The following is a 26648-nucleotide window of genomic DNA, read 5'->3' on the forward strand; positions in this document are numbered from 1 at the left end:
TCTGTAAGAAGGCAATTTAATTATTGCCTGGTTCCACTGACCCTGATTCGCTCCCTCCCTCTCCATTCCTTTTGGGAAGGGAATTTAGTCTCAAATAAATCATTTAAGAAAGCCCATAAAAAACGTTGTGCTGAGATGCCATTGGACATGCACACCATTGATTAGTGTTGGCTTACTTAACTGTGAGGCTTGTATGCTATCAAAGCAGTGTCTTAATAAATGGAGCCTGTTGTTAACAATGCAAGACCATGTAATGCGAGTCACATCTCAATGAAATGGATTTCTGGTTTGGCTGCAATGACTTGGAAGCTAAACCTCCCCATTTGATTGCGGTAAACTGAGGATTTGTAAGATATCAGGCAACCATACAAGCACTGAGACGAATATCCTCATCTGTATATAGATTCAGAAGGCTTATGAGTCCATCATGTGTAAACCCTTCTTTAGGGCCAGCAGCATCTGAAAATGTGGGAGTTCTAGAAAGAAATGATACTACCACAACAACAGTTTCAGGGAGGATATATCTGAAATGATAAAGTACTAAAATCTCTATACTTACATGAAACACAGCAAGTCCAGTTATCTTTCTAAAATGGAATGTTTGGAAATGGAACACTTTTGAAAAGTGAATTAGTAAAATACAGCAGTTGGCACAGTAAAGGATGGCATGTGAGCTTCTCAGAAAAGCTCTGGCAAAAAGCTCTGCCCTAGAAAGTGCTGCTAAATCCTGCTATTGAATCCTGGGACTTACTGTAAAAGCACATGGCAAAAATGTGTAAGAACATAAGAAAATTTACAAAGCAAGAAGAGCTTAGTTAGCCCATCACTTTCCCGGTTCCTAGTAATCCATTAAGATCCCAAAACTTTGTCAACTCAAGTCTTAAAGGATTCCAATGATTCAGCATCATTAACATGGCTTAGTAACCCCTTCCATACCCCCACCATTCTCCTACCTTATATCTGTCTCCACTTAATTTCAAACTGTGTCCACTGGTCCTGGTTTCTTTGCTGTAGTCGACTATAGTATATTGAATTTGTATTGTTTTTTTCTTTTTGACATGGGAATGGGCTTTGAGTTGTTTTGAAAAGTCTAGCTTGTCATAGAAATTTGTGTAATTTGTTTATTGCAGTAATGCTATCTCCATGGCTACCAGTAACATCCCTTGACCCTCATTGACTTTGCTCTACAAACAATCAGATTCTGTCAGTTCTTTCCTCTCTGATCTAACAAATACAACCCAGAGAGAACAGTAAATGAGATTGGAAAGACATACAGTAGTGTTGCTTTGATAAGGAGCTTTGATAGCCCACAGCACTCTCCCAGGTCATCTGGAAAACAAAACTGCAATATTTGATCAGCGACACTCCAAATATCACACAAAATCTAAAAGGAAATGGTAAAATGTAATTTGAATGTACATGCTCTTTAAATATGGCAACTACCTCCCTCTTCAGGTAGTAATACAGTAATTGGACACATTTAAATAGTTCTGGAGATGTAAATTACCACTTCTAAATGACCCATTACTTCTGAGACCATTCCTCTGAGACTGAAACAGCCTTGCACCAGGGAGATGCAGATTGTATAGATTAGACATGATAAACTATTGTCGCACAGATTGTTTGGTGGAGACGTCAGACCAGGAAATACAGGCAACAAGTACTGCGCTCTTACTTCTTTATCTGTAAAAGTATTTAAACAAAGACTTTGACACAAACAAAACTATAAACTATATTAGTTTTATAACTCTTACTGTCTCTCTGTCTCCTTTCTCCAAACTCTCTTCCACTCTCATCCAACCAAAGCTTTTACATATGTGGCCATCTCCCAAGTGGTCATTACTGGATTAATTGGGAAATGGCAACACTACGCACAAGTTTTAGCCGGATCGGGGATTTAAACCCCAAAAATAACAAACATTGCATTTTAAAAGAGTTAAGCAATACATTTAAACTAAAATACAAAAAATATAAAACAAAATAACTTAAATTACACACAGGGGCAGGGTGTTCCACAACACAACCATACAGTCATGTGAGGGGCAGCCCAGGCTACAGAAAAAAGTATGTTCTACAGATGTCAGGTGTTTAATATTCTGTAGACTTTGTGTATACTGTGTATAGAGGGGTGGGAGGGGGGGGTGGGTTAAAAAAATTAATAAATAAAAAACAGGTGGATTCCACTGGAACAAGAACACTAGCCTTTCTGCACAATAATCTAAAACATTCATAATTCAAAAGCATCTGCTCTGACTCCAATAAACGCCACATCAGCACACTCTAACAGTGGCCATCTGGAATGAGGGAGTGATTGTGAAAAGCTCTCAATGTGTTTGACCTTTTGTATTACCTCTGTAAATTATTCCATTAGTCAGGACCATCCTCTAGCAGACAGATGCTTGATGGTCTCCTGCCATTCTCCTCTTTGTGGTGTTGAACATTCCTCTAGCTGTTGCCATGCCGACGGCTCTTTCCTGTATCTCCCGGAGCTTGTGTCTTATTTCTGTCCGGCTGCCTGTGGTATCATATTCTTTAGTTGCTCTCGTGCTGTTCTGGAGTTTGTATTCACAAAGAGAGACTACTCCTTTCTGTTCCTTGGGACAGTGAACAGCTCTGATAACTTTAAAAAGACAGTCATAGGCATCTGCATGTACAATATGTGGAATTCTTAATTTTAACAAATGTCCTTGAAAGGTTTAAGCAGTGCTGTAGCTTTAAAATTCCCATCCTCTTTCTATTTTGTGACAGAGAATGCCCATACTGCATCACAAGGTGTGAAGAAAAAAAAAAAGGAGAATTAAAAAATAATTTAAGTAGCTATTAAATGTGATTTTTAAAGGCTTTAATCTCATCTTGCATTTGTCACATTTAATTGATAATCTGAATCTAATTGTTTTTTAATCATAGTTCTAGGATCTATTATTTATATTCAGATATGCAGCTACTGTCTTCCACAACCCTTCTGGGGGAGAGAGCCCATTTGTAAAGGGGATAGTGTGTCTCTATACAAGGAAGAGTAGACATTTATGAAATACAGTGCTCTCTCGTTAGTTCATGATTTGAGAATGTGCAATTTCGGTTAAATCACTGCAGTAAATGTTCTTGTTGCTACAGCTATACTGTATAAGGGTCCTGCAGCAATTCACCGTTTTCAATAAGTCAGACAGGGAAATAAGAGGGCACATTGTACACTGTTGTTCTATTAGGACCTGAACCTAATCTCATGTTAAGCCTCCATTTGACGTGATCGCTGCCTTCACACATCATGGCATAGACTCCACAAGGTGCTCAAAGTGTTAAATTATCACACCTGCGCTCTCGGAAACATAATTATAACAATGCAATAAATTAAACAAAAATGCTAAGTGTTTTGTTTTCTCTTCCCGATGTATTTCTTGCATCCATTTTGTGAAGTGTGTTCCGGGGGGGGGGTTGTGCAGATTAAATGTTAAATGTTGCCCTTAAAGTCACCAGGATGTGAGGATTGAAACAGAACATTATATAGAAGTAAATCTAAACAAACAATACAATAATAAAACTGCAATACACAGGCTTCTTGAAAAGCGTGCAAGAGCTGCTGGTAGTGAAACAATATTTGATCAATGATGGTTTTATTTTTGCATGTGTTTTTTTTTTTACTATTAATATCATATTATTTACAACTGCTGTCCTGTTCATCATAGTTGTAACACAGGAAGACATGGTTTCAGTATACAGTGGCTCTCAATAGTATTCACCCCCCTTGGACTTTAACACATTTTATTGTGCTACAACATGGAAACAAAATGCATTTAATTAGGAGTTTTTGCCAAAGTGAAAAATAAAATCTGCAAATTGTATAAACAATATAAACAAAATACCTCTATACAGCATAAAAGTACCTCAATATTACAGCCATTTTAGGCCAGTCAAGATCACCAAGGCATTGAGATGCAGTGTTTATACAAACCCTGGAAATATGAAATCACTATCTCTTCTGGTTCAGCTCATTTATGGAGAATGCATTCAAGCCAATTCAAAGGTGACATAAAAAAAAAGTTAGAAATGCAATGCATTTCTTAAATTTCCTTGAAACTCGATTTCTTCTACTCAGGATTAAAAAATATAGGCATATATTGCCCCCTAGTGGCTTTCACTGTCACCCACATCTGACAAAAAAAACAAAGTTCTAAATCACAGAAAATAAATTAAATTGTAGCAGCTGCATGTGTTGCTAGGCAACGAGAATATGAAAAGGAAGGGGAGTTTAAGAGAAAATGCGGATACTGGTGAAGTTTACACACTTGTAGTGGGATGTTTCCCCACAGGCAGGTCGCTGCCTGGCTCCTGCTGCAGGCATTGCAGTCTGCTGGTCATTGTAACCTTTAAATAAACAGGACTGCAACAGTCACAGATCCAAGGAGTTGATTTCTATGTGAAGAATGCAGAGAAACTGTGACTAAAACTGCTGGCAATGCAGATACCCTGGTAGGATGAGCCACAGCACTGGTACATTTTACAGTAGTGGGGAATATCCATGCATACACGTATTAATCAATTAAAACTAAGACCCCCCAGTGGTCCCGCTACAGACGAAAGCAATAATGGAATAGATGTCTAGTTTCTATCTGAAATAAGCCTCTAACTGATCTTTTCAATTCCACAGTGACCTACACTGCTACACTGTTAGCATTTTCAAATGAAAGGCTAATACCAGATGCCTGTAAAGGAGCTAAAGGTCACTCCTGCTCCGGTTTTAGTGACTCCCCACTCCCTGTAATAGTAATGAATTATTAGACCATGCAATACATTTGAGTCAAGGGCAGTGTGTCTAAACTCAAGTTATAATGTGTATTGCACAATAATACAGAGCAAATAAGTGATATTCTTAATGTTCCCAGCACTGTGTCGTTCCTTCAAAAGAATCTGACCCAAAGAATCTGAAAACAAGCCTTCCTATAGCATTAAAAAATAATATTAACAATTACCTTCAATTTCTACACGGTTGGAGGAGCTGAAATGGCTGAATTCAAAATTATTCTGACAGTTGAGATGGCATGCTTAACGGTGTTAAAAGGACCTTACTGCGCTGATTAAAACAAATAAGCGTTAATCACGTCAGTAACATCCATCCCCTATATCACCAGATGCTACTATTCTCAATAACTTAGCTAAATAATGTTAATGCCATGTTTCATTTCAATTGTGTGAAGTGACATATGCATGTACTGTACATATGAGCCCCTCCACTACAGCCCCTTCGCAGGCGATATTAATCTATCTAGCTGTTTATAATGCAAGAGTCGGTGTGTGCCTAAGGCTTATAGCTACATTTCTCAAAATAACTAAAGAATGTTCTACCAAGAGCATAGGAAAAACAACCTGTAATGAATGCAGAATATGCAAACAAAGCTAACTGTATGGATATTACTTTTTTCCACTATTTATCCTTCTATCCCTCTTCACTCCCTCACCAATTCATAACCCTACAGTTGAAATGCATTATTTATTTGTTTTTAGTGTTACAAAACCCTGCATCGTTTACAAAAAAAAATGCTTTACTTTGCTGTGTCCCACAAAGTCTGTATCGCAGAAATATATTTTTCATCATAATCCTGATTTTTGCTAGTTTGAATCCCATTGAAAACAGCACGTAGTGTTGTGCGAGGGAGGCAGATCTGGATGCCTTTCAGTTAGATGCTTTCTCTTGGCGAACGCTATCAAATGCAAGTGAGAAATGCATTGCCCAGGTGATTTGTGACCCATAATGTCTAAATAAATATATCAAAACATTACGTTATATTGACAACACATGACACAGAAGTGGTAGAATAATGTGTCAAGCTGATGATGTTTTTATGGGGGAGCATAAGACAGAACTTTACACAGTAACAGCTCACATGATGTCCAGTTATGCCGAGTGACACCTTGCATACCTTAAGTTTACTCTGCTAGATTTGTGTCCTTCTCGTTTAATTTATTTTAGAGAAAACTGTGACGGTAAAACTGCTGGCAGTGGAGGTACGTCACTCTTCAGTTATAGTGTCCCTGATCCAGGTGTCTGTAACACTGGACAGATTTCACACCACTTTCTTATCAAAGATATTCTTGGTTACAGCCAAGCAGACACGCTTCCTCATATTGAGGTTTCCACAAGGAAGTTGCATTGAATGGGTGCAACACTCCAGATAAGGTTTTGGGTCACTGAGTAATTTACTTTCCAATTTAGACACTAGGTGAGTAAAATTTACTTTGGGTGAGTGAAAAACGATTAGATTGTTGTCCATATACAGAGGCACTGAGATTATTAATGTCTGTCAATTATTTATAATAACATCTACGGAGTAAAAGCAATAGCTTCATCTTTGTTTTTAGTTTTTTAATGCAGATCAAGCATAGTTCTGTAACTAGGAGATATGAATGCCTGCTTATCCCCCACCAGCATTGGGGGTTGATTTTCAGAACAGCAGTAGAGCTGGAGTTTTGGTTCTGTCACTGTGTAGTTGCATGTTGCTGTTCATACATAATTAGAATCATAAGTTGCAAGGTGAGGTATATAAATATTTTGAGGGATAATTAAAGAAGAAGAAGAAGAAGAAGAAGAAGAAGAAGAAGAAGAAGAAGAAGAAGAAGAAGACCACCAATTACCAAAAACCCCATGTAACAGGGAGAGATCTGTGCTGACTCTGCTGGCATGTTCACGGGCTGCAGGAAGAGGACAGCAGTCGCCCAACAACCGCCTGTGAGTCATGGCAGTGACACGGGGAGGTGGGAAAGTGGGTGTGTGGACTTTCCCCCTCTCTGAATGGCTGAGAGGCGGGTCTTGGGTGATTGTTGGTCCTATAAAATAACGCTCTGTTGTTTCCTCAGGTTTGCCCACTTAGACACGTTAAGAGTGCGGAAGCTTTGATTCGGGACCGGGAATCAGCCGGGAGAAAAATAAAGATTCACAGCAAGACAGAGAGAGAGAGCGGGGAATCCTTGGGCAGACCCCGGCATATTGTGAAAGAGCAGGCTAGATAGCTGATAGAATAGGATGGTGATCCGGGTCGTGCGGGTAGCGGCGACCGGGATAATGCTGCCGAGTGCAGCACCTTTTATTTGTAGTTTTATTACTGTTTTATTTTCCCTTGTTCTTTTCGCCTTCTGTTTTCATTATTATTTCTTTGAGCACCTGCGAGTGCACTTGCTGTTCACGTACCAGCTGTGGTATTTCCGTGGTGCTGTCTATCATCATTGATAGGCAGCCCACGGTCAACAGTGCCCTCTGCTGGAAAAAGCAAGAACTGTTTGAAAATAAAACTGGGCACCTGTGTGGTGTTTTCAAGTACACCTGTCTGTCTCCTAGTCAGTGAATTACCCACACCCCTTCCACATGTGGTGTCAGAAGTAGGAATTCACTGGCATTGCCCCAAGCAGTGCGTCCACGGAAGGAGCAGACGAGCCATGGATGCCACACAGTTTGCTGCGATGATGGACCTCCTGCGCCAGACGCTCACCGCAGCAGTGTAGGGGGTGGCTAGACCCGCAGTTCCAGACCCCCAGATACAATGCCCCACAAAAATGACGGCCGAGGATCGACCTGACGCCTATTTAGAGGTGTTTGAGGCCATGGTGACCTCGGCCAGGTGGGATCCAGCCCAGTGGGCTAGTTACCTGCTTCCTCAGCTCACGGGGGAGGCGCAAGCAGCAGCGAGAACGCTGTCCCCGGATCGGATGATGGATTACCCCACGCTGAAAACCGTCATCCTTAATCGCGTGGGGGCCACACCGGAGGGGTATCGGAAGAAATTCCAAGAGGAGCAGTTTGCGGTAGGGGAGCACCCACGAGCCATCGCCCACCGTCTGAAGGATTACGCCCTGGGTTGGTTGAACCTGGAGCTGAACACCAAAGCCAGGGTGGTGGAGTTGATCGTGGTGGAGCGCTTCCTGGAATGTCTAGCCCCGGAACCTCGGCTGTGGGTCCAGCGGCAGGCACCAGACACGCTGGACCGGGCGGTCGAACTTGTCGAGTGGCACCAGGCAGCGGAACCAACGCCCGCGAAACTGCCCGGGAGGAGTGCGGCTACTGGATCGTCCCCTCAACTGGCCCCGGAAAGGGCGAAGGGACTGGGGGGAAGGGGTAGTCCAGGATTTGGTCGGGGGGTGTCGGCGGGAGCTCCCGGCCCGTGTACTGGGGCAGGGTGGGGATACCGTACACGGGCTGCTGCAGTGTCGGACCGGGGTCTCGCGCGGACGCCTTATCGGCGAGCCCCTTTTATGGCTCCAGTGTTTCCCCCTCTTTTCAAAACTTTGGGGAGAGAAACCAGCCCACCGAGGTGTTGGACGTGCAGGGAGGTGGGCCACCTCTCCCGGGACTGCCCCGTGATGGAGTGTGACCTCAGCCGACCAGGTAGGCGCGTTCAATTACCTCAGTCACTTCAGCACACAGGTTTTGTTATTCCTGTGACAGTGGATGGTACAAAAACCCAGGCTCTCCTGGATTCAGGGTGTAGTCAGTCTCTAGTACAGGAGAGCCTAATCTCACAAGGGCATAAACGTATATTGGGACGGGTGCATATTAAATGTATTCATGGGGATGTCCGCTCCTATCCCAAGATAAATGTGTGTATGACTATTGGCCAGCAGGTGACGCAGGTGCAGGTAGGATTATGTCCTCGATTGCCGGTACCAGTAGTTCTGGGACGGGACTGTGAGCAGTTTAAAGATTGGTTGGCTGCTCTGACAGCCCCGTCTTCTTTATTGGCTAAGAAAGAGGAAGTAATTGGAGAGATTTTCGCGATCCAGAATGGTTTTGCCATAGATTTAAACCCCGTAAAACTAAACGAGAGCATAGGATCGCTAAGAATGAGGGCTGGCAATGGAGGGAGTCGGAGAAGTTTCAGGTGGGGGTGGTTGGTGAAGAGTCCGGGGGGGAGGTCGCGGAGCCAGCGCAGGGGTCTGGCTCGGCTGCCTCTGCTCGGGACCGACCTGACCCCGAGTTGGAAGCCATGGGAGCTGATTTCTTAGCTCGCTCCCGTGACTTCCGACTCGAGCAAGGGCGTGACGACGTGCTGGGCAGGCTCTTTGACCAAGCAGCGGTGGTTAATGGTCGGGTGGTCGAGCCCAGACGCGCCGCCACGTACCCCCACTTTGAAATTGATCGAGACCTACTGTACCGTGTTGATAAATTACCCCAGACCGGTGAAGTGCGTCATCAGTTGTTCATTCCTCAGCCCTTTAAGGAGGATTTGTTGCAGCTGGCTCACGCTATTCCCCTGTCTGGTCATTTGGGAAGGGATAAAACTAAAGCAAGGCTTGTGTCACGGTTCTTCTGGCTGGGGCTGGATGGCGATGTTAAGCGGTTTTGTGAGCGTTGTGGGGAATGTCAGAAGGCCAGCCCTAGAGCCGTTCCACGAGCCCCTCTGGTGCCTTTGCCCCTAGTGGAAGCTCCGTTTGAGCGTATTGGGATGGACATAGTTGGGCCACTAGAAAGGAGTGTGGCAGGAAACACCCACCTACTTGTCATTCTGGATTACGCTACGCGTTATCCAGAAGTAATTCCCCTCCGATCTATGTCCGCTAAGTCTGTTGCCAACGAGCTTGTGAAGGTTTTCTCCCGGGCGGGGATTCCCAAAGAGATACTAACCGATCAAGGCACCAATTTTATGTCCCGGCTAATCCGCGGAACATGTAAGCTTTTGGGAATTAAGACCATTAGGACCTCGGTGTTTCATCCTCAGACCGACGGTTTGGTGGAACGCCTTAATAAGACCCTTAAGAACATGTTGCGCAGATTTATTCGTAGTGATGTGCGTTACTGGGACCAGCTGATTCCTCCTCTTCTCTTTGCGATCAGGGAGGTTCCCCAGGCTTCTACTGGGTTTTCACCACTCAAGCTGCTTTATGGGCGGAGACCCTGGGGCGTGCTCGATCTGGTCAGAGAGATGTGGGAGGAGCAGCAGGACAATTCGACCAATACCGTCCGGTATGTGTTGGACCTGCGCAAACGTCTTGAGTCTGTTGGAAAATGGGTGCATGACAATTTGCAACAGGCGCAGCACAGACAGGAGACACAATATAACCGAGGAGCCCGGTTGCGCACATTTCAGCCGGGGGATAAGGTACTTCTCTTATTACCCAGTTCTGAGTCAAAACTCTTGGCTAAGTGGCAAGGACCCTTTGAGGTTACACGCCAGGTTGGGAAGGTGGACTATGAGATCTGCCAGCCGGAGTGACGGACAGAGAAACACATTTACCAAATCAATCTCTTAAAGCCTTGGTTACAACCAGAGGCGTTGTTAGTGGTGCATGCAGATGACGTCACGGACCTAGGACCTGATCTTTCTGTGTTGGCAAGAAAAGGATCGATACAGATTGCTGAGAATCTGACACCAACGCAGAAATGTCAGGCTCGCGGTCTGGAGGTGGAGTTTCCTGACGTGTTCTCTTCCATCCCGGGGCAGACTCGAGTAGCCCATCATCACATTGATATTGAGTCGGGGGCGCTAGTTCGCCAGAGGCCGTACCGTATACCTGAGCGTAAAAGACAGGTAATAAAAGCGGAAATTGACGAAATGCTGAGACTGGGGGTAATAGAAGAGTCCCAAAGTGACTGGAACAGTCCAATCCTTTTAGTCGATAAGCCAGATGGGTCAACTCGATTTTGCATTGATTTCAGACGAATCAATGAGAAATCGAAACTTGACGCTTATCCAATGCCCCGAGTAGATGAGTTGCTGGAGCGTCTAGGCACGGCTCATTTTATGACGACACTGGATTTAATGAAGGGGTACTGGCAGATACCCCTGACTCCGGAATCTAGAGAGAGGACGGCGTTTTCGACTCCCTTCGGGTTGTACCAATTCAGGACCATGCCCTTTGGGTTGCACCGAGCCCCCGCCACTTTCCAGCAGATGATGGATCGCATCTTGCGGCCCCATCAGCAGTACGCCGCTGCTTACATAGATGACGTGGTTATCCACAGTGAGGATTGGCCGAGTCATCTGTGTAAGGTAGCGGCGGTGCTGCAATCCTTGCGGGAGGCGGGGCTCACTGCTAACCCAAAGAAGTGTGCCATTGGGAAGAGTGAGTCGGAGTATTTGGGGTATCGAGTAGGGGGCGGCCAGATCAGACCGCTAGTTGCTAAGGTGAAAGCCTTGGCTGACTGGCCGGTTCCTACAACCAAAACCCAGGTGCGTTCTTTCTTGGGACTAGCGGGCTATTATAGAAAGTTCATCCCGAGTTTCGCTACGCTCGCTGCTCCCTTGACAGACCTCACCCGGAAGGCTGCCCCAAATACGGTTCAGTGGACGGAGTCGTGCCAGAGGGCCTTTCTCGCCTTGAAGCGGAGGCTGTGTAGTAAGCCAGTACTATGCAGCCCGGATTTTGGTAAGAGGTTCACCCTGCAGACGGATGCGTCAGAGACAGGTCTCGGGGCAGTGTTGTCTCAGGAGGTTCGGGGAAGCGAGCACCCGGTCCTGTATATCAGCAGGAAGCTCCTTCCCCGCGAGAAAAATTATAGCACCATCGAGAAGGAGTGTCTCGCTGTAAAATGGGCAGTCGAGTCACTCCGGTACTACCTCCTGGGGCGACACTTCACCCTGGTTACAGATCATGCCCCCTTAGCATGGCTTCACCGGATGAAAGATAGCAACGCCAGAATCACACGGTGGTACTTGGTCTTGCAGCCCTATGCCTTCAGGGTAGTCCACCGAGCAGGAAAGCTCCATCAAAACGCAGACTTTTTCTCTCAGGAAGGCATGGGGGTGTAAGATTTTTGAATGAACCGGTGGTGTCATTCTGAGGGGAAGGATATGTAACAGGGAGAGATCTGTGCTGACTCTGCTGGCGTGTTCACGGGCTGCAGGAAGAGGGCGGCAGTCGCCCAACAACCGCCTGTGAGTCATGGCAGTGACAAGGGGAGGTGGGAAAATGGGTGTGTGGACTTTCCCCCTCTCTGAATGGCTGAGAGGCGGGTCTTGGGTGATTGTTGGTCCTATAAAATAACGCTCTGTTGTTTCCTCAGGTCTGCCCACTTAGACGCGCTAAGAGTGCGGAAGCTTTGATTCGGGACCGGGAATCAGCCGGGAGAAAAATAAAGATTCACAGCGAGACAGAGAGAGAGAGAGCGGGGAATCCTTGGGCAGACCCCGGCATATTGTGAAAGAGCAGGCTAGATAGCCGATAGAATAGGACGGTGATCCGGGTCGTGCGGGTAGCGGCGACCGGGATAACGCTGCTGAGTGCAGCACCTTTTATTTGTAGTTTTATTACTGTTTTATTTTCCCTTGTTCTTTTCGCCTTCTGTTTTCATTATTATTTCTTTGAGCACCTGCGAGTGCACTTGCTGTTCACGTACCAGCTGTGGTATTTCCGTGGTGCTGTCTATCATCGTTGATAGGCAGCCCACGGTCAACAGTGCCCTCTGCTGGAAAAAGCAAGAACTGGGCACCTGTGTGGTGTTTTCAAGTACACCTGTCTGTCTCCTAGTCAGTGAATTACCCACACCCCTTCCACACCCCATTATTAGTAGAAGTAGTAGCAGTAATAATATTAGTATCCTCGCCAAGACAAAGGTATTCAGGTAATTAAAGCTGTTTATTTATTTTTACCCTGACAGCAAAAGATTATAGCATACTTTGAGAAACATCAAGAAACATTTTGCCTTTAGCCAAATCAGGAGAAACAGAGAGCATTTTCTTGCTCTTTTAAAAATGTTTGTTTAAATTCTTCTGTTATTTTTTTTTTACAATTTTTCATATCTTTGTTTTGAATGCAGCCTATTGTTCACTTTATACAGCTTGCTGTAATTCGTGATAAATATTGCTGTTGTTGACATTAAGTGGCCCAGGCAGGCACTGCACAATAAAGGAGTGTAGTATAAAAAATATTAGTCAACATATGAATGTAACTAATATAAGGATTTATTTTTAGGGCCCTGGTGCCATATATATATATATATATATATATATATATATATATATATATATATATATATATATATATATATATATATATATATATATATATTGTGGCAAAGTGCCCGCCCCTGTGTGTATTTTGTATTGTATGTTGTGTGTTAATGTTGGTGTATAGAAATTGGTACACAGGATATAAACGGGTCTGTGTAACACAAGTGTTTAAAATGTATATTTGTATTTAGGCACGAGGATTGCAAAGCACTTCACATGCAAGTAAAAAGTAATAACATGTGAGCACGGGGAATTGCACTTTATTAATTCACATGCAGTTGTACTGTGGCTCCAATTGAATGATTGATTAGCAATCAAGTCTCGGTACAGCTGCATAAAAGCTGCATGTTTTCACTCACTCGGGGTTGTATGTTCGGTGAGTGGAGAACGGGATTGAAGACAGAGGTAATTGTAATAATAATAGTTAAGAATAGAAGCTCACCGTGTTTTGTCTGTATAGTCTGTTTTGTTTGTTTGTTTATTTTGGCTATCAGTGCTGTGTCCTGTGTTTTTGTTTGTCTTACAACCGTTTATTTTCTTTCTGTCTGTGCACTACTAAATGCTGAACGAGACCATTCGTTCACCTCCATTAAACTCCACCTCTCTGTCGTTAATTTCCTGGTTCCTGTTTCTGGTCTGACGTCCCCCACTCCGGCCATCTTTGTGACACGTGGTGTCAGAACCGGGAATACCAGCGCCTCCTAGACGCAGACCAGAGCAGGAGAGATGGCTGCACGGACCTGGAGGAGCTCCTCAGTGGTCTGGAGGACCAAGGCTGGTGCTTTGCCTGTGGGGTGTACGGGCACTTGGTGGCTGTCTGCCCCTACCAAGTGGGAGAGGAGGAACTGGCCCAGGAGAGGAAGGTGAGGAGAAGGAGGCAGAGAAGGGGAAAGGGGAAGAGGAAGGCAGAGCGTCCACCGCCCAAGTCTCCACCAGCAGAGGAAGAATGCCTGCTGGTTTCACCTCCACAGCCTGCGAAGAAGGAGGACGAACGTCCACAGCCAAGAGGGAGGAGTCAGTGCGCCCACAGCCCGCAAAGGGGGAGTCGGAGCGTCCACAGCCCAAGTCTTCACCAGCAGAAGGAGAGAGTCTGCTGGTTCCTTCTCCAGCGTCGGTGGAAGAAGCCCTGCTTGTTCGAGGGCCACCATCGAGTGAGATCTGGGACTGGATGACTGACCCTGAGGTGGCCTGGAAAGAGAAAAACGAAAAGTATCTTTGTGCCTTTGATGCCCAGTGTATGTCAGTTGGATTTGTTTCTCAGTAAAGAAGAACGATGCTTCATAAAATTATAATTACTCATAAATAACATCTCTGAACGTGGGTACTTTTTTATAAGATATGATGCCAAAAGCACCTCCAGATGGCTTTCAAAAATTTCAAAAAAATCTACAAAAATACAGAAATATTATTGGTTAATGACATCACAATTCTAGAAAATAATGTACCATTCTGGTTCTTAAAACATGTTGTTGTAACCTAAGCCAATAAAACAATTGTTCAAGTGATCAAGAACAGACAAAAAACCCACATAAACATAGACAGTACATGCAAACAATGCAGCAAATGTAGCTGAAGGATCCTCAAATCACGTATCATTTACAGCTACAAATAATTCTGCTTGAACTCCTTTCATTTTAATAATTGCCGTTCAGTTCACTCCTTCAATAAATGATCAATGACCTCCACCTCTATTGAAAAAGCCATACAGCTGATCATGGTGTGCTACTTACAAACACACCAACATCGACTCTTATCATTCATCAACACTATACACACACGACAAAGTGCAAGGGATTTTATGTCAGTCAAAAAGTTTGCAGATGGCTAAAAAAAAGGCCATTATTATTAGGAACAGAAGTATTAAATTAAGGGTCATATGCTATATGAAGCTGCTGCTGCTGCTACTACTACTGCTACTTAAAGCTATAGGTACAATACTACTTTAATAGCTCACGCAGCAAACAATGACTGCACAACTGCAGTACAGGGATTGAATACATTAGTTTGCACTCCTGTAGTGATAGAAAAGCAACACCAGAGGTCAGCAGTGTGTCTGAATAATGATAATGCTAAAACCCTCCTCTTATTTTAGTCAATGATGTATGATTTATGGTTCTGTCTAATAGAAAAGGAGGACAAATAAACAATAAAAGCAAGGAGATATTAGGATTCAAACATGCTATTATGCTGCATTAACACTATTTACATTGTGTAGATATTGATATAATATGATAAACCCAGAGTAGTAGAATCATATATCATATAACTAAGGGCAAAATCAACTTTAAAACCAACCGGCAACAAATACAAAGATGTTAAGACTTGCTGATTAGTTGAAATGGAATTAAAACCCATGCTTCCGCATGATTAACGTGCTGAAGTACATTGAGAGAGGATGCAGAGCTGTAGAGGATGTAGAGATTGATCAACAGCACTTCGGTCACCTACACAGTGATGCACAGAACGCACGCTGAGAATGTAGCGGGAATGAAGAGCATCATCCAGGGATGCACAGAACACACGTTCAGAATGTAGCGGGTATGCAGAGCATCATCCAGGGATGCACAGAACACATGTTCAGAATGTAGCGGGTATGAAAAGCAGCTATGGCCAAAAGTTTTGCACAATTAACTATTTTCACTTCATTACGGGATGAAACCTGCTAAACAATATTATGCTAACATATTGAATTACATACCACTTTGTAATTTTCCATATACAGTAGCCGGTTATTAGCAACCCTGATAAAGACAACTTTTGGTTATTAACAACATTTTTTCAGGAACCAAACCCATCCCGTATACTTTAATGTTAATGGAATTCTGACATTAGCAACTGCAAGCTGCTTATTGACAGCTTTATTACTAGTTGCCAGTGCTACAGAGAGCACTTGATGATTTATGCGCATACTTCATGCAGCTTTTCGAGCTTTTGCAGATTCGAGTGCATAGCCCCATGTGTGCCCGGTTGGAGGCTACATGGCATTGCACCACAAAAATGCCCAGCGATGCCACACAGCATACGTGTGTTCCAGCCTTACAAACAAGGGCACAACCCTGCCCCCCAACCATCTGTGTTCAACACTGAAAAGGAACTTTAGACTTGGAGCATTAATAATTGAAGGGAAGGAGTCTAATATGAAAAAAATATTAGTCATGTTTAGACATATGAACATAATATAAGGATTTAACTCGATGTGTGTGTGTGTGTGTGTGTGTGTGTATATATATATATATATATATATATATAAAAATATAAAAATCAGTTATAAAAATGGCTGTGTTATTCAAAACGCCATACGGGCTAACATAAAAAGGCTAAGCTGGCTGATGGCACTACCAAGATAAAATAAAACTAGCCAAGGCAAAGATAGTTAAATAGAACATTCAGTATTAAACACATAATCAGAATTATTAAAACAATTAATATAAAAGATTATTTTATTTCTGTATAAATAATATAAATATTATAAATAATATAATAATGTGCTGTCAACACTGCTACAGTTTTGTACTTCTAAAAAAAAACATGAATACAAAATAGCAAAACTGGGACGATTGAAGAGTTTTACTGATTCCAACAGGTACAAAGAGTTAAAGCTGAAAGTTTAGACAACCCCAGCTTTCCCAGGAAGTCTGGTAACCCTAATCTAAACTGTAGAAACACAAAACGACTAACGAGTGGCTTCACTGATTGATTAGACTATATATCACTATCACAGGACAGTATTATTCACAAACATCTTTTGGCAATATTTGACATTATTTGGCACAGTTATGGATTTGGAACTGTCTTTTGCATATTAAAAAAAAACTGAGTAACCTTTATATCCACCTTCCTGTGCATTAATGAATCAGCAAGGATTTCAGAAAGGGAGATCATCCACACTGAGATGGTGACCCAGCATTGCAGATCGCTGGATGTCTCTGTGTGAAATCATCAGTGCAGTTGCTCCTCCCGATTTTTCCAGGAATGCAGCAGCACTGGGTGCTCCTTGCAGCAGGCTGAGTGGATTTCCTGAAAGCCACGCCTCTCTATGACATGAATATTAATATCAAGGGAGGTGGGGAGAGCAATGCACAGCTCTTAAACCCACGCCCAAGAAGCACCACACACCGACTCTCTCCCTTTGAGAAATAACAACCAAAAAGGTAAGCGTGTTTCATTGCTTTGTGTTCTAGTTTTTAAATGTGGATGCTTTATTTTCATGCTTTTATAAGAAATAATTGCACATAGTACAATAATATTTATTTTGTTAAATATTATAAAGATAAATCTGCAGATGTTATTGTGATTTTTTTTTTTTTTTTCCATGACTTATCCTTTGTCAAACATTTTTTTTTCTTATTTTTTTTATTTATTTTTAATAAAAAAAAAAAAAAAAAACGGAAGATGTTTTGGATTCTCAATTTGTAGCAATGTCTAGAAATGGAATCAAGGTCATATGAAAGGGATTCCCCTTGTTTAGACAGAGAAAACAAAGGCTCTGTTTCTATTATTTGGGCGACTCCCCCCCATCGAAGGGATTGTGATTTATGATAAAGGGCAGCAGTGCCTCCAAGTACAACTCATTACTGTTGATGAAGAATCACATGGGTCTGTTATATCATTTCCATGTTTTGAAAGATACAATGGGTCTAAACAGTGTCAGATTGTAATACTGCCAACCCTTTATTTTAGAAACCTGATTTTTAATTTTTTTTTTTATTGTAGCATTGTTATAAGCAGGAGAAGCCCAGCTAGATGGATGTAGAGTTAAAGAGCTGCAGTACTTCTACCTGCAACAGTTGAGATCATTAAAATAGACCCCAATAAACCCATTTTCCGTATTTAAGAATGGTTTACTTTATAAGCACGTACGAGGATCATCAGCAACTGTAGCTGTTTCTATAAAATTGTAATCAGCATAATAAAACCACCACAAGAGGTTACAGATGTCATTTAAAAATACGTTGAGGCTGACATAGTGATGTTTTTTTTTTTTCCTAAGGGAGAACATGTGTGTACCCATAGCTAATCCTGGGGAAGGTATACCACGTGGATAGGCAGGAAGGTGTGCACAGAAAGCTGCAGACTATTCAATCGCTTCAGTGTTGTGTGGCCTGATCGATGGGCGCAGCAGCACAGGTGCTAGTGTGAACATCGTGAAAACTATTGCATTGGCACACAAGGTCATACTTAATAAAAGACAGAAATGTGCAAGTATTAGAAATACATAAAAAAAATAGTTTCTCTTGCGATTCCCTATTTTATTTAGCAATCTATTGCTTTTCTGCATTTCTAATTCAGCTTTGTAAACGACAGAAATGTTTAGAAGAGTATTATCCTTGAGCAGCAGTTCTCTGCACACCCTGTTTGAGAACCCCTGTGCGAGACTTGTAGTATTTTCCCAAGTGAAAGCAGTTGGATCATAACCCTAATTTAAAAGTAGTAGTACAAAAATAATAGTAAAACTTCTATTATCCAAACTAATTGGGACCAGGGAGCGTTTAAATAATTGGGTAGCATTGCAATTGTAGAATGGTTTATATGACTTTCCCAATCAGGAAATCACCTACAAAAAAGATTTAATACAACCATTTGACCAACATACAGTACTGCCCTGTACTATAAATACCAGAGATCGAGGGCTGGTTAATGCATTCTCTATGAAAACATGGCAGAAGAGATGTGCACACACCAGGTCAGGTTACTAAGGGGCTTTTCGGAGAAGCATGTATTTACTGTAAATAACCCTGGCATAATTGCCAGCCTGGTCCAAACTTCCTGCTCTTTAAGATGGTGGAGCCGAGGTTTAACCAGTGTACTCTTGTTGTTTTCATTCAAAGTCAAAATGTCTGACAAACCCGATCTGGCAGAAATCGAAGGCTTTGACAAGGCCAAACTGAAAAAGACAGAGACGAAAGAAAAGAACCCCCTCCCTACGAAGGAAAGTAAGTATGGTTACACATGGTAGCACTGTGTCACACAGACACTGTACACATGCTAGCCCTGTGTCACATAGACACTGTACACATGCTAGCCCTGTGTCACACAGACACTGTAACATGCTAGCCCTGTGTCACACAGACACTGTAACATGCTAGCCTTGTGTCACATAGACACTGTACACATGCTAGCCCTGTGTCACATAGACACTGTACACATGTTAGCCTTGTGTCACACAGACAATGTACATGCTAGCCCTGTGTCTCACAGACACTTCCTTTTGGAAGCATGAAGACACATGGTAGCCCTGTGTCACACAGACACTGTACATGCTAGCCCTGCGTCTCACAGACACTTCCTTTAGGAAGCATCAGTCACACTCATTCCTACTGCAGTGAAAAAACACTGTCAATAACAAACACCAGCACAACAAAACACTGTCAATACCAAACACCAGCTCTATCATCAGCACAACAAAACACTATCAATAAAAAACACCAGCTCTACCACCAGCACAAAAAAACACTGTCAATACCAAATATCAGCTCAACAACACTGTCAACACCAAACACCAGCCCAACAACACTGTCAACACCAAACACCAGCACAACAACACTGTCAACACCAAACACCAGCACAACAACACTATCAATACCAAACACCAACATAACAACACTGTCAATACCAAACACCAGCTCTACCACCAGCACAACAAAACACTGTCAACACCAAACACCAGCCCAACAACACTGTCAACACCAAACATCAGCTCTACCATCAGCACAACAAAACACTATCAATAAAAAACACCAGCTCCACCACCAGCACAATAAAACACTGTCAATACCAAACACCAGCATAACAACACTGTCAACACCAAACAACAGCACAACAACACTGTGAACAGTAAACCCCAGCACAACAACACTGTCAATACCAAACACCAGCTCTATCACCAGCACAACAACACTGTCAATACCAAACACCAGCACAACAACACTGTCAATACCAAACACCACCACAACAACACTGTCAACAACAAACACCAGCACAACAACACTGTCAATACCAAATACCAGCACAACAACACTGTCAATACCAAAACAATGGCCTACATTCTTCTTCTTGTAGTTATTATTACTGATTCATTGTTTTGGCACTACGTTGCCATTTACTTGGGAAGCACGAGTAACATTTCCTTTTCTCTTTCTGACAGCGATTGAGCAGGAAAAGAAAGGAGAAAGTGTATCCTGATGAAGAAGCACGAGAGACATTTAGGCTTTTTTCCATTTGGAAGATGGCTGTTTGTTTTGACCGTTAATTGATTTCTTTACTTTTGAGAAAGAAATGCTTCTTCCTCCAGGAGAGGCAGCACTCCAAACTGAACGGATAGACTAATACGACGAGACTGTCCTGCGATATTCTGGATTGTTTGTTTCAAAGGAATGTAACGCACCTTGGTTTTCCTATAATTTCCGGTAATGTATTAAAAAAAAAATAAACGAATTTTAAACAAAATATGTTTTGTGTCAAGTATTTTAGTGCACACCTCAAAAGATGTATTTTCTATAACCTTTTTCCTTGAACTATGTATTTACCTCGACAAACACATTTGTATATTATCCACTAACCTTTTTACTTGCCAGTGCATTGTTGCTTGCCAATCAATACAAAACCAGCAAAACTTGTATTTCTGTCAATTAAGACACAAAGCAGAACCAGTACCTGTTGTGCCAGTAATACATCTCTGAATGGCTTGGAAAGAATAACCCTTCCATTCACTATAATAGGGCTTTGTATGGAGACCTAACATACCCGGAGGCTAAGAGAACCACAGGTAACTGCAGAAACCTGGACTGAGGATAGGGTAGCCAGGTCCAGAAAAGTCATCCACGATTGCAAAAGCACAAGTATCAGTACAAGAATAAAGAGGTGGGAACAGGTTAACCATCCATCCATACCCAAAACAATCCACCGGAATACAGAGTTAAAACTAGAAGAAACGCAGTATGAAACGCAGAACTCTATGTGTTGGCAAGTGGTTATTCTGGTTCAGAAACATCCCTGCATGATCAAAGCATCAGCTACACAATGAGCTAAAATAGACAATACTGGAGACAATTGAATGAGGCCTGTCAGTGCTGAGGCTGGCATGTGGCATGTAATGGTATCAGAGGAAGAAACAAGTGGATTTGACAGCAGTAATAAGTTACTATTTACAATTGTTTTCAAGCAATTTTAACAGATGACCTTTAAAAAGTAACTTCCCCAACACCGCTGGTATGTAAAATAGAAGTATAACAGAGATGGGCTCCATACACCCCCAGATTCTGATTTACAGTGGCTTGCGAAAGTATTGACCCCCCGGCATTTTTCTTATTTTGTTGCCTTACAACCTGGAATTAAAATGGATTTTTTGGGGAGTTTGCCTACCACTTTGAAGATATTTTTTATTGTGAAACAAACAAGAAATGAGAAAAAAAACAGAAAACTTGAGCGTGCATAAGTATTCACCCCCCCAAAGTCAATACTTTGTAGAGCCACCTTTTGCAGCAATTACAGCTGCAAGTCTCTTGGGGTATGTATCTATAAGCTTGGCACATCTAGCCACTGGGATTTTTGCCCATTCTTCAAGGCAAAACTGCTCCAGCTCCTTCAAGTTGGATGGGTTCCGCTGGTGTACAGCAATCTTTAAGTCATACCACAGATTCTCAATTGGATTGAGGTCTGGGATTTGACTAGGCCATTCCAACACATTTAAATGTTTCCCCTTAAACCACTCAAGTGTTGCTTTAGCAGTATGCTTAGGGTCATTGTCCTGCTGGAAGGTGAACCTCCGTCCCAGTCTCAAATCTCTGGAAGACTGAAACAGGTTTCCCTCAAGAATTTCCCTGTATTTAGCGCCATCCATCATTCCTTCAATTCTGACCAGTTTCCCAGTCCCTACCGATGAAAAATATCCCCACAGCATGATGCTGCCACCACCATGCTTCACTGTGGGGATGGTGTTCTCAGGGTGATGAGAGGTGTTGGGTTTGTGCCAGACATAGCGTTTTCCTTGATGGCCAAAAAGCTCAATTTTTGTCTCATCTGACCAGAGTACCTTCTTCCATATGTTTGGGGAGTCTCCCACATGCCTTTTGGCAAACACCAACATGTTTGCTTATTTTTTTCTTTAAGCAATGGCTTTTTTCTGGCCACTCTTCCGTAAAGCCAAGCTCTGTGGATTGTACGGCTTAAAGTGGTCCTATGGACAGATACTCCAATCTCCGATGTGGAGCTTTGCAGCTCCTTCAGGGTTATCTTTGACCTCTTTGTTGCCTCTCTGATTAATGCTCTCCTTGCCTGGTCTGTGAGTTTTGGTGGGCGGCCCTCTCTTGCCAGGTTTGTTGTGGTGCCATATTCTTTCCATTTTTTAATAATAGCTTTAATGTTGCTCCGTGGGATGTTCAAAGTTTCTGATATTTTTTTATAACCCAACCCTGATCTGTACTTCTCCATAACTTTGTCCTTGACTTGTTTGGAGAGCTCCTTGGTCTTCATGGTGCCGCTTGCTTGGTGGTGTCGCTTGCTTGGTGGTGCCCCTTGCTTAGTGGTGGTGCAGTCTCTGGGGCCTTTCAGAACAGGTGTATATATACTGAGATCATGTGACAGATCATGTGACACTTAGATTGCACACAGGTGGACTTTATTTAACTAATTATGTGACTTCTGAAGGTAATTGGTTGCACCAGATCTTATTTAGAGGCTTAATAGCAAAGGGTGTGAATACATATGCACGCACCACTTTTCCGTTATTTATTTTTTAGAATTTTTTTAAACAAGTTATTTTTTTCATTTCACTTCACCAATTTGGACTATTTTGTGTATGTCCATTACATGAAATCCAAATAAAAATCCATTTTAATTCCAGGTTGTAAGGCAACAAAACAGGAAAAATGCCAAGGGGGGGTCAATACTTTCGCAAGCCACTGTACATACACAGACAGACAGGGGGCTCCATACACCCCCAGATTCTGATCTACATACACAGACAGACAGGTGGCTCCATACACCCCCAGATTCTGATATACACAGACAGGGGCTCCATACACCCCCAGATTCTGATGTACATAGACAGACAGGGGCTCCATTCACCTCCTGATTCTGATATACATACAGACAGGGGGCTCCATACATCCCCAGATTCTGATATACATACACAGACAGGGGGCTCCATACACCCCCAAATTCTGATAAACATATACAGACAGGGGGCTCCATACACCCCCAGATTCTGATATACATACAGATAGACAGACACCTACACCATATCCCCATCACCTGCATGTTACTCAGATATTTATATATATTTATATATAGGAAAGCTCAAAGGAATAAAGAAACACATTTAAAAACCACAATCTCTTTAAATGCCAGTAAAGTGTCTGATCTGTACGATGCCAGGAATGCTTGACTGGTCAGATCTATAATCTGCAGTACCAGCTCCACATTGTTGGCTGAAGAAAGAGCTCCTTGTTCGGGTGTCAGTTCAAGGTCTCCTGGTGCAACAGAGACAGTTGGTCAGTTCTTTTCCTGTTCCACATCCACAAACAGATGGCCATTTCATTTCACACTGACAGCAGCAGACTGTCTGCAATATCGGACAATCAAGCACTTATGCTTTGTTCTCGTCAGGTTTGAATAAAGCACTGATTTGTGACAAATGTTTAATGTACTTGGGAAAGAATTTCATACTAGCCCTAAATGTGTGAATTCACAACTCTAAAACATATAAAAACATCTTCATTTTTTAAACTTTTTTTTTTTTTTTTTAAACCCATGATCCACCTGGACTGTCTTGTTTTGCCAAACAGCTAACGTGAAAAGTTTATTTACATCTGAACCCCAAAGTTGCAAACACAATGGAATGTGAATGGAGGATATGGAATAGTCTTACAGCAGCCCTGTGTCTGGTTTCAAGTTGTGTGTTTGGCTAACCTGTCACTTTGTTAGAGAGGGGTTCATAACTTTGAGTTTCGACCGTATGGCATATCAGAAGAGAAATACTGTGGTTATCAACTGGAATTAAAGAGTTACAGGACCCCTGCAGTGTTCACAAGAAACACATCATCTTTGCTGTACCCCGTGTCATCACGACTGTTTTGATTTTTTTTTTCATCTTCACAAATCATTGGTAAATCAACTAGGCAATTACTTTTTTTTTTCACCTTTTACTCACAAACATTAACCAGGAGAAAGATATTTTTTCTTCTCCCTTTTGCAACAGTGTTTGAAATGAGTGGCACATTGGGAGAACAGAAAATCAGCATTGTTGCAAGACAGAACATGATCTGGATACACTGGGATCGTTAGAAGACGTTGTTTTGTTTTGTTTTATTTTTTTCTGGCAAACACTTCTGAGTAAATATTGAGAAATACATTGCCCAGTTTATTTATGATTAATGATGTGTGATTCAAATTTCAAAGCAGTCTCTAATAGGGTTAAAAATGGAACAACATGGGACCAGCAAAGGTAACGCAATGAGTTTCTGTAAGACCGTAGAAGGGTAACAGTACACCACTACACACACACACACAGTGCTACACAACAGCCCATGCCAATATAATATGGACTAATCACCCAGTCACAGCGCACCACATGAAAATCTACAATGAATTTCCCAGTACTGAACTTGTTGTTTATAGGTATAATATTATTTATTTATTTTATTTCTTAGCAGACGCCCTTACCCACGATGACTTACAGTGGTATATAAAAAATACATATTAAGCTTTAAGAAAAGTCAAATGGTTAAAATACTATACTTAGGTAGATAATTATATACTTAGATAGATAGAATACACAAAACAATGGGGAGGGGGGGGTGTAAGGTAAGCAGTCTGGATATTGAACCCCACCCTGAGAGTAACTAGGCCACGTAACAAAACTGAAAAATACTGCAAGCACCTTTAAAAGTACAGCGCTGGCAGTTAGGAACCTTTCCAGCCTGCAAACCCCAAAATATAACACCATTTATTTTATTGGGACCAGGCAGGCCATATATTCTGCTGTATTAAACAAATGCACTAACAGCAACACATATTCTCCTTAATGGTTGACCAAATCAAATACAATTCATCTTTACTTTGTCACCATAGCAACCGTGGTGCTCTAGTCAGATCCAAAAGCTTTGACTCATATGCCACATCTTTCATGTTTCTTCAGATGTCCAGCTCAACGGCTAAAATACAGGAAAGCGAACACCCTTAACTAATTCCATTAATCGTGTGTCACTTTAAACTGGTTTTGGATTACCCCTTTGTCATCTCTGGAACAAAAGCATTTGGTTAGAGATGCATTTACTGTTGATAAATCACGTTAGGGCATATTTCCAGAATTGCCCTGGGGAATCTAACCACAGTGAGCTAAGAGATCATTCTATGTGTATTTAATAACATAATGTGTTGAATAAGGAAAGATGTCCCCGGGAGGCACCCGAAGCTGAAACTGAAACTCTCTCACTCAATGTGAATAATGTAATTTGAAATACTTCAGTGTCTAGTGGATCCAGTTGTGTTATGCCATCTTTAGTTAACCTCTAAATCTGTTCTGTTTCATTTGCAAATCCTCCCAGTTTATCAGAGCAGTAGCCACTTTAACAAATCTTAAGCTTGAGTGCTGAAGGAGTGACCACAGGTGACTGGGAAAACAGTGCCTGGGTAGATGTTTTGATAAGCTAGACAAATAATGTTACAATTTTAAAGCTAGTTTCAGAGACATAAGAGCTCCAGTAACACTCACTGGTCCCCTTGAGCTGTAACAGTTGAGGTAGGAAGATGTGAGAAACTGTGACAACTTTCAAATAACGCTTGATATACAAATGAGCAAAACACTAGTTAAGTACTTTTAAAATCCAAAAATAGCCAACAAAAAGTGTTGCAAATCAAACACAGCAACTCATACATTCCATCAATAATTTGTCATTTCTTAACCAGACACTACTGCCATAGTTATTTGAGCAGAATAGAGGAGCTAAACAAAGGAAACTTTGTGAATGGCAAACCTGAGCAGCACAAGACAGCTTTTACAAAATAATATACTACAAAAAACACAGCAACCTCACATGCAAATTGAGTAAATGCTTCTCTAGATGTACAGTGCTGAGAAAAAGTTTGTGAACCCCACTGATAATTATGGAAATTCCATAGTTATAGCATGATAGCCTTCTTGAATCAAAACCAGTCTTCTTTAATATCCAATAGGGTTTATATTAACCAATTCCATGTCTTTTGAAACAAAATGATGTATGAATTAGACAAACAATTAAGATTCAGGGTATGTGAAAAAGTAAGTGAACCACTGGATTTATCAGCTCAGTTAAGGGGATAATTAGAATCAGGTGTTTAAATAATAAGGTAGATCTTCAGGGGTGAGTTTGGGACACCCCACCCTATATAAAGATCAGAAACTTTGTGAGTTTGGTCTTCACCATACAGGTGTGTGGAAACACATCATGCCATGATCAAAAGAAATCTCTGAGGACCTCAGAAAAACAGTTATTGATGCTTATCAGTCTAGAAAGGGTTACAAAAGCATTTCTTAGGATTTGGGGCTCCCCCAATCCACTGTCAGACAGATACAAATTGTCAGTCTACAAATTGAGAAAGTTCAAGACCACAGTCACTCTACCCTGGAGCGGTCATCTTATCAAAATCTCTCCAAGAGCAAACCAGAAAATCATTAAGGAAGTCACAAAGAACCCCAGAGTACCATCCAAGGATCTGTAGGCCACTCTCGCCTTGGCT

The 26648-nt window shown here is 42.1% G+C and overlaps 1 protein-coding gene across 2 annotated transcripts; it reads left to right on the plus strand.

The window, feature by feature from the left end:
• The first annotated feature begins 16976 nt into the window (after nt 1-16976).
• Nucleotides 16977-20378, plus strand: tmsb2 (thymosin beta 2). 2 transcript variants are annotated; one of them, XM_041223694.1, is made up of 3 exons: nt 16977-17083; nt 18761-18865; nt 20077-20378. In XM_041223694.1, exons 2-3 carry the CDS (start codon nt 18766-18768, stop codon nt 20112-20114), a joined length of 138 nt encoding a protein of 45 aa, XP_041079628.1. In that variant the 5' UTR covers nt 16977-17083; nt 18761-18765; the 3' UTR covers nt 20115-20378. The 2 variants fall into 2 exon arrangements, with proteins under 2 accessions (XP_041079628.1, XP_041079629.1); XM_041223695.1 differs by lacking the exon at nt 16977-17083 and adding an exon at nt 17951-18059.
• The last annotated feature ends 6270 nt before the right edge of the window (nt 20379-26648 follow it).

Source organism: Polyodon spathula, chromosome 22 (assembly GCF_017654505.1).
Source record: "Polyodon spathula isolate WHYD16114869_AA chromosome 22, ASM1765450v1, whole genome shotgun sequence".
NCBI lineage: Eukaryota > Metazoa > Chordata > Actinopteri > Acipenseriformes > Polyodontidae > Polyodon > Polyodon spathula.

Coding starts and splice junctions, on each gene's coding strand:
- tmsb2 (XM_041223694.1), top strand. CDS start 18,766: ATGTCTGACAAACCCGATCTGGCAGAAATCGAAGGCTTTGACAAGGCC. Junction 18,866..20,076: donor CCCCCTCCCTACGAAGGAAA/GTAAGTATGGTT, acceptor TCTTTCTGACAG/CGATTGAGCAGGAAAAGAAA.